An 8,459-nucleotide genomic window follows, 5' to 3' on the forward strand; every position below is an offset into this window, starting at 1 on the left:
AGGAAAATGAGCACCTCCAGAAATTTCAGGTGACCTGGGAGCTGCACAACAAACACCTTTTCGAGAATCTGGTTTTCTCCGAACCGATCTTACACAGCAGTTTACCGGCACTCATTGCACAGCTTAGGTAAGACGTCGCTTCTATTTAAAGGAAGACTCTATGACTAGACGCTCATCGTGATGATTTGATTGCTAATAAAGACCCAAATTGCATATTACCTTCTCAGATGCTGCCTTTGAACAAGCTTCCACGGTACTGAGCCATAAGCCAGCAGGCTTATCCCTAATCCCTATTTGTTTGTTGTTTTCTTTCCACAGGCATGGCACAGCTTCCCATGATTCATACAGTGAAGATACGTACAGGACGTTATTAGAGAGCTACCAGCAACTGCAGCAGGAGATGGCTTCAGTGGCTGCTCAGTGGCAGGAGTGTGAGAAGAGGATTGATGACTATGTGGATGAACAGGTACGCAGGGCAGTAAAAGAATGTCTTGTGTAACGCTCATGTTCAGTACAGAGAATAATAAATTGTGTAACATGTTTCTTTTGTAGATGCTTTTTAAGGTGGAGGGTCAGAATATTACCAACCAAAGAACAGAGCCACACAAGTCTTTAATTAGCAAAAATGTAAGTGAAATGAAAACTCTGTGTGACTGTTTAGATATTTTTTTTCAGTCTTTGATTTGTGAAGCTTCTTAAGTCTTTGTTGATTCTTACTATCTGCCTGTTTCCAGACTTTAAAGACTAAGCAGGGAATGCTGAAAGAGGACTGGGAATTCTTTAAGCAAAGAAGGTTTATAGAAGAACAGGTACGGCACGTGATTATGACGCTGTCATTTTACAATGGAGTTTTACAGTTGTGTCCTTCAAAGCGCTGTAATGGTTTCTGTTTTTGTTTTTTTGTAGTTACCCAACAGTAAGAAATCCCCCACCGGAGATAACAACTTCACAGACACAATGAGAATGCTGTCATCTCGTCTGAGTATTCCAGACTGTCCAAACTGCAATTACAGAAGAAGGTGAGCTGTCAGGATTCAGTGGCGTGTCCCTGTCTGGCCTGGGATTACGTTACTCTTAGTCCAGTGAATTTCAGAAATAATTCAAATTATCTTCACAGGAGGAAAAAAAGGATAACATGTATAAAATAAGTGAACAGACTGGTTATGTTTAGTTGTGAAGAAATTAAATGAACCCCCTTCTACTTGCTGGTATTATTATTATCATCATTATTATTATTATGTGCAAAAGTCTTGAGCTATTTCTTTATATTTTGCTTCCAAGGAGCCAGAATTCTTTTTTATTTATTTTTTTGTGGGCTCGTGTAATAGTTTAAGTCTTTTTCAGGCTCTTTCAGTGCAGTCCTTGTACCTGACCATTTTCAGAGGTTTCTTTTCTTTCTGTTAGCCACCTAACATGAATCATTCCAGCATAAGAACTCAAAGGATGAAACAGTGTTGTCTACACATAATGTGATTTCTATTAAAAATGATAAGATAACAGTTTGAAGGTCTAAACTGGTGTCTTTGCAACAACAAAGCGCTATTAGCTGAAAACATGGCACATCTCTACATGCTGTGTAGGGTGTCCTGAGAAATTTTGAAAGGGCAAAAAACGCAGATGAAAAGCATCTGAAAGTCGCGTCTTAAAGTGGCATACCTTAGCCAAGGTTGAGGTATGCCAAATTACACAAGAAGTGGTCTGAAAATCAGCAGTGACATGAGGTGAGGGTCATGTCACTGGTGTGGCTCAAGACTTTTGTCACTCTGCTATAGAACCTATTTAAAGATGGGAGAGCGACTGACTGTATGGGAATTGTCTTTTTAAAATACTTCATGAAGGAACTTTATTGAGAGAGTCCTGTAATCAGCATCACAATATAAATTTTGTCTCAACTTTTTTCAACAGGTGCACATGTGACGACTGTAGCCTCTCTCACATCCTAACGTGTGGCATAATGGACTCTCCCATCGCTGAGGACCTCCACATCAAACTACCCATGCAAGGGGATCCTCCCCGGGACTTCTTGGCAGGGGTGCACCCTCCTAGCCTCTCCTCCGGCAGTTCAGCGTCCGGCTCCAACTCCAGTTCTCCCATCACCATCCAGCAGCATCCGAGACTCATTCTGCCTGAAGGGGACACCAACACTTTGTAAGTCATTTTAAAATCATGAATATTAGTATTTTCCCCAATCTTAGCGTTAACATAAAAATAAGTGCTATTAAAGTGGAACTGATATTTCGATAAATAGTCTCTTCTTCTTCTTCCTGACTTCTCATTTCTCTCTTGTTGTAGCATTAGCGATGATGACGAAGTGCCTCCGTTGTCCAGTAAGTTTGGGGACATGTACCCTATGAGTGGTTATGAGGACAACAGCGTGGTGACTGCTGCTGTGAACGGTCTTCATAACGACATCAACGGGGAAGGTGAAAACGTGGCGCTAAAGACAGGGGTGAGTCCTCTACAGCCCCCAAAAAATGCCCAAGATTAGCTGTGAATTTCCCTGCCGGGTTTCTGGATGATGAAGCTGCAGTTCATTATGAGTGGGTTACGGGTAATTTGGGAAATGTTTTGTGCATGTGTCCTCACATACTAATTCAGTTTTTGTTCTGCACCTCTCTGTGTCAGTCTCCTCGCATTACCAGCAGCAGCAGCTCATCGGAGGGTGACGAGGAGGAAGCTAATAGCGAGGGTGGTGGGGAGCCCCCAGGGCAGCAGGAACAGCTTTCCTCAGGAAAGACCAATAGTCCTCCACCCTCCTACAACCACCAACAGGTATTTATACAAATACAATGAGCCTTCATTCGTCTTCCTTTAAGGGCCATATGCTCAGACACTCTCATTGTGTGACTAGAAATCTAAAAATAATGATCACAGGACACGGGGTTATCGCAGGAGTGTGTTGTTTTTTGTTTTGTTTTTTTACATGAATTTAAATTTTGTTTAAATTTTTTTTTGTTATAGATTAGACTGGGTTTGCTCATTTTAGTTTCAATGCGGTTCCAGTAGTTTCAGTATTAATTTGAGTTGCTAGTCCATTATAATATGAGTGGTATTACTATACAAACACTAGACGTGGTCATCTGTGCATCAGTGAAAGTCCCCTTATACTATTTGTGTGGATTAAAGACTAGAAGACATTTGCTATTTATTTTATTTGTTCGTTTGTTTTTTAAAGTCTATAACTAAAGCTAATGCCACTTATCTGGCCACGATCCTTGCCACCTCCAGGTACAGCTGTTACTGACGAAACGAGGTGCTTTATTTGCAGGGCAGGACATCCGTGTATCCGTGCAGTGGCACTGATGAGACCTGAACCACTTTACTAATGTTCATGTGACACAAAAAGCACATCAGTTTAATTCTGATGTAAGAGCGGAAATAAAAACTTGGAAGTGTAGTCACACTAATTTAAAAATAATAATAATAATAATAATGAAATCCTCGATGGAGCTGAATTGGAAAAATGAACTCCACTACTACATTCTGATACATGATTTAGCTATTATTACTCTTTTAAATCAACGTGTTTCAAACCTATATTACCCCCACCCTCAGGCAGAGCAGGTCCAGCATGCCTGCGAGTGCCACGTGTGCAACCAGGACCCCAGCTCTTCCACCCTGGGCCCCGCCACGTGTTTGCCCCCTAGTCGGCTCCACGCTGCGCCTCCTCCCCCCGCTGTTGGACACCAATTCTTCACAGACAGCAAGACCCCCCCTGCACACCCCGCCCTCCACTTGTACCCACACATCCACGGCCACTTGCCCCTACACAACTTCTCCCGGCCCCTCCTGCACCCCACACTCTACCCACCAAGCCCACCTCTCACACACAACAAGGTGAGGATAACAATTTTTTAGAGGCAGACGTAAGTTGTATTCTTCCGATCAGTATGTAGAATTCTAGCATTGAGAGTGTCTTTAAGGGGAAAATTGATTCATTTCCTTATCACGGGGGATTTTTTTTAAGGTTCCAAGAACAATGCTAAGATTAGTTGTACGCTAGTTTCATTTGGTGTCACTGCAGTTCCTTTTTTCTGCCACAAGGGGACAGACTGAACCTAAACTAGGGGAAGGGGGAAAAAAGCAAAAAGAACAGAGCAGTCCTGAACTTTGTGTGCCAAACTCAAACCTGTTCATCTCATTATTCCCTTACTAATCACATTTTTTTCCCACCTTAAGCCTCTGCCCCCCAATCCTATATCAAACCACTCGGCGGCCAAGCAGCCAGCCTTCAGTGCGTCTTTACCAGAGCATGTATACCAGAACTGCTTCGGCGGTGCGGGCAGTGCAGGTGACTGGAACAGCTCTCTGCAGTGCCTCTCGCTCAAGTTTGAGAATTTATGGGACGCTGCTGTGATGAAGAGCTGGAATCCGTCTGTGCTGTTGCCCGAATCGCTTCCAGGTGAGCCGCCCTGGCACGGCACAAATCACCAATCATGTTGAAATCATTTAAAAAGAATCGTTAAGACAATGTCTTCCCTTATGTTTTGTCCTAACCCAACAGGTGATATGCTTGGACCACCACTCGCTGATGTCCCCCTCCCTCCAACATCATCTATTTGCCCCCAAGGGGAACATCCCTCACTGCCCACGCCTCTGCCCCCTTCTTCGTCTTCTTCCTTGTCATCATCTTTGTCGTCATCCTCCTCGTCCTCATGCTCCTCTTCAGAAGCCAAAGAGCAGAAGAAGACCGGCGGCAAGAAGAAGTGTCTCTACAATTTCCAGGATGCCTTCATGGAGACGAATCGAGTGGTGATGGCCACCTCCGCCTCCACGTCCTCAGTGTCCTGCACTGCTACCACTGTCCAGTCAAGTAATAACCCACCCATCCACCTAGCATCTAAAAGACCCAACTCTTTAGGTAATATAGGAAGTAGGAGTAGTGGTTAGGTTTGTACTGATGGGGCTTTTTGTTATTAAAATGATGGGACACTCAAACAATTTAACACCTACAGTTAAAAGGGACTCGTTGTGGTCGTTTCCACCGCCGTATTTTATTCTCGTACCCCAGCTCTGTGTTATTCATACATCAAAATATTTTTGGGTGCAGCCCCTCGGTCCATCAATAGTTTGAAACAAACCATTTTAGCTTCCTCTATTTAAACTGCCTTTCTTTTAATTGGCTGAAAAAAAGGTGGCTAGACCTACTCAAACAAAACAACCATCTGACGGCTGTGGATGCTGTGCTCACAGGTATCATGTCGGATGTCTTTGGTATTATACAGAGGCAGAAATGGAAGAAACTGAGCGTTTAGGGGTCTGAAACCAGAGTTTTTGACTCACGGGGAAACTTGTCAGTGTGTATTGTGCATCCTTCATTGTAAGAGTACATATTTAACTAATTGATAATAAGTCCCCTTGAAAATTTGGGTGTGTCATCAGTTTTGATCCCATACAAATTTTTGCTGTCACTGATAGCTTTTATTCAGCAGGATAATTATTCATTTTCTCTATAATAGTAGGGTTTTTTTGGTATTTATTACCTCTTTGACCTTTCCAAATATCAAAGAAAATGGGAAGGATGCCTAGTCTTTTATATTTTTCTCAGTGTTAACTGTAGCAAGCATGTTTTACTATGCAAGGTTTGCTACTGTGTCTATGCTTGAATGCACAGTTAAAAATTGACAGAATGGTGAATTCAAATCTTTGTTATGTTCACACATTCAACAATTACTCAGATAACCTGGAGTAAAGTGTAAATTGTGTTTTATTCTGAAATGTCTCATCGTTGTATTGTGGTGAAATGAATGATGTGGCTTGAGCTATAGATAGATAGAGAGATAGATATATAGAGAGATTGATCTAAGTTTAAATGGGCAAATATAAATATCAGCGTTATAATTCATATTCAAAAGGTCATCAAGCTGAAACTGCGTTGCGCTGGTTTAGAAGAAGTGGTATTGACGTGCGAAGCATGCGTCAGCAACACTTGGCTTGTTTGTTTTCCTGTCTGGAAGCTCTGAACACGATCATGTTGTTTTTTGATGATGTGGGGATTTTTTCTTTTGTGTATTTTGTTAATGTAAATATTGTAATTCTGGCCATTTTTCCTCCCTTCTAGATGACGTATTTCACAATCTAGGTAAAGAGGACCACAGGCAACCCACTCCAACCACCCCTAGAAATGGCTCCACAGGACTTACCTCCCTCCCTCCTCTCTCGGGGACCCCGCTCCCTCCAGCACCCACCGCGCACCTCCCGACAATAGGATCACAACCCTTCCCAAAAATGGCCACTCCAGCGCCAGACTTTGCAGACTCCCACCAGGGTCATTGCCTCCCACCCGCAGAACCTCTGGCCACCTCAATGGATGGGCCCATCAGTGCCCCACCCAGCGTCTGCAGGCAAGTCTGCTGTCTGGTTTCACAGGAAAGGTTATTTATCTTATTTCTTTTTTGTCGCAGGGTAAAAAAGAACCAGCAATCCAAACTGAATTTAAAGTACTGAAACATTAAAACATTCTTTATTTCAGTGATCCTGACTGTGAAGGCCATCGCTGTGAAGGGAATGGGGGGTACGAGCATCCGCCATATGATGGAGAGGAGAGTCAGGACGAGGACAGCTGCTCGGAGCACAGCTCTTCCACCTCCACGTCCACCAACCAGAAAGAAGGAAAGTACTGTGACTGCTGCTACTGCGAATTCTTCGGACATGGCGGGGTAAGACATGCATGTTTATGCAAACACATTGACCTCAGATTAACATCTTGTTGGTGGGTTTTTTTGTTTTTGTTGTTGTTTTTTCCAAATGATTCATTTATTTTTATTTTCCTCGCCCTTACCCTCATTGACTGCGACACCCTTTGTTTTATTCACAGCCCCCAGCTGCTCCTACCAGTCGAAACTATGCAGAAATGAGGGAGAAGCTTCGCTTACGTCTGACAAAACGCAAAGAGGAACAGCCGAAGCGCGAGGAACAGCAGCCGGTAATAGAAAGAGATGGAGGGGTGGAGGACCACAGGCGGGTGGAGGACCTGTTGCAGTTTATCAACAGTGCTGACAGTAAACCCGCTTCCAGTTCTAAGGCAGCAAAACGAGCAAGGCACAAACAAAAGAAGGTAACTGCTGCTGATCAGGCCAGAGGCCTTTTTGAAATGAACACACAGCCTCCAGTATTTATCCTTCTTGTTAAAACCACTTTCCTAGAATACTTGGAAACATATATATATATATTTTTTTAATGAGTCAGAGTTGTCAGTACACTAATAGTAAACGTCTGTGTGCTTCAGATGGAAGAGAAGGCCCGTCTGGAGGCGGAGGCCCGCGAAAGGGAGGAGCAGCAGTTGTTGGAGGAACAGCAACGGCGACAGAGGCAGGAAGAGGAAGAAGCGCTTCAAAAAGAACTGCTCCGACTGCAGGAGCTGCAGCAACATCGCGCTGCCAAAAAGAAAAAGAAAGAGAAAGCAAAGGAAAATACCGCTCCCCCTCACAACAATCCACAGCCCCTTAAACAGACAGCTCAGAACGTCTTAGATAATCTTCAGAATGGAAAGTCACAGCTGCTTCAAACTCTCATCCGCCTCCCTGACCAGAAGGAACCCAGATTTGACTCACTACCCCGGCCCCATTTACAGCACAGCCCAAACTGCGCTGCTGAAAAGGGGTTTACCGCTGAGACCAACATCCTCAATTCTCCACCTGACCTCCTCAACGGCACCTCCTCTCTACTCGAGGTCAGCAGTAAATCTAAGGGTAAGCAGTCCGCTAAAGTGCCCACCTCTGAGGCTGCTGTAAAGAAAGCCCCAGAGTTACCCAAGAGCTCCGATGCGCCTGTAAAGCTCGCTAATGGCGCTACCACTACAACAGACACCAAAGCAATGCGAACTAGGCCCGTTGAAGCCCTCGCTCCTCTCCCAACCAGTGAACCCCAGAGGGAGGAAAGGAGCAATAACAGAAGTGCCAGCGGTAAAAGGCAGCAACACCAACCTCTAGCCCAAACAAAGGAAGACAGGATAAGCCCCCCTGTTTCAAACCCCTCTCCGTCTCCCCCTCCAACCTCCCAGTCCGAACAGACCCAGCAGAACGGCAAACCTCCGACCGCAGAGTCCCCACAGCCCAAAGGCAAGACCAAGAAGAGCAAGAAGAAGAAGGCGGACAAGATGAACAGCTCGATAGGTTGGTTTTAATCTTCTGTGTGTACAAGTCCAGACTACCCTGTCCTGCTGCTAAAGTCGGAACAACAAAGTGTTCTGCATTGTTTTCCTCATTTGTCTCCTGGATGTTCTGTAATAAGCAAGGTTTGATCACCATGAGCAAGTGCTAGAGAGTATTTCTTAATCCAGCTTTGCTGTGATCCCAAACTCGGACGTGCTGTGAAATGTTAAAGCACCTTGGAAACGTAATCCTGACAGATTAGAACCAGGAAAATGTGTATGAGACCAATGAGAGATGAATTTATCTGTGTATGTATATATGAAAATGTTTTATTTTCATTTTAGATGATGTATTCCTGCCCAAAGA

At 44.1% G+C, this 8,459-nt stretch overlaps 1 protein-coding gene across 2 annotated transcripts in view; it reads left to right on the top strand.

Annotated features, from left to right (window-relative positions):
• The window catches only part of fam193a (family with sequence similarity 193 member A), a 17,654-nt gene that overhangs the window by 7,991 nt on the left and 1,204 nt on the right, over positions 1–8,459 (top strand). The window contains exons 7-22 of one of the 2 annotated variants that reach the window (XM_006796132.3): positions 3–127; positions 319–466; positions 553–627; positions 735–809; positions 907–1,019; positions 1,906–2,148; positions 2,293–2,449; positions 2,626–2,772; positions 3,556–3,837; positions 4,180–4,402; positions 4,505–4,861; positions 6,062–6,344; positions 6,473–6,659; positions 6,818–7,057; positions 7,229–8,114; positions 8,438–8,459. The exon at positions 8,438–8,459 is cut by the window's right edge and continues 60 nt beyond it. In XM_006796132.3, coding sequence (XP_006796195.2) covers positions 3–127; positions 319–466; positions 553–627; positions 735–809; positions 907–1,019; positions 1,906–2,148; positions 2,293–2,449; positions 2,626–2,772; positions 3,556–3,837; positions 4,180–4,402; positions 4,505–4,861; positions 6,062–6,344; positions 6,473–6,659; positions 6,818–7,057; positions 7,229–8,114; positions 8,438–8,459 — 3,563 coding nt within the window. The remainder of the gene's footprint in view (positions 1–2; positions 128–318; positions 467–552; positions 628–734; positions 810–906; positions 1,020–1,905; positions 2,149–2,292; positions 2,450–2,625; positions 2,773–3,555; positions 3,838–4,179; positions 4,403–4,504; positions 4,862–6,061; positions 6,345–6,472; positions 6,660–6,817; positions 7,058–7,228; positions 8,115–8,437) is intronic. The other variant, XM_006796134.3, reaches the window with a different exon arrangement.

The sequence above is a fragment of the Neolamprologus brichardi genome, chromosome 6 (genome assembly GCF_056152115.1).
Source record: "Neolamprologus brichardi isolate AB-2024 chromosome 6, ASM5615211v1, whole genome shotgun sequence".
Classification (NCBI taxonomy): Eukaryota; Metazoa; Chordata; class Actinopteri; order Cichliformes; family Cichlidae; genus Neolamprologus; species Neolamprologus brichardi.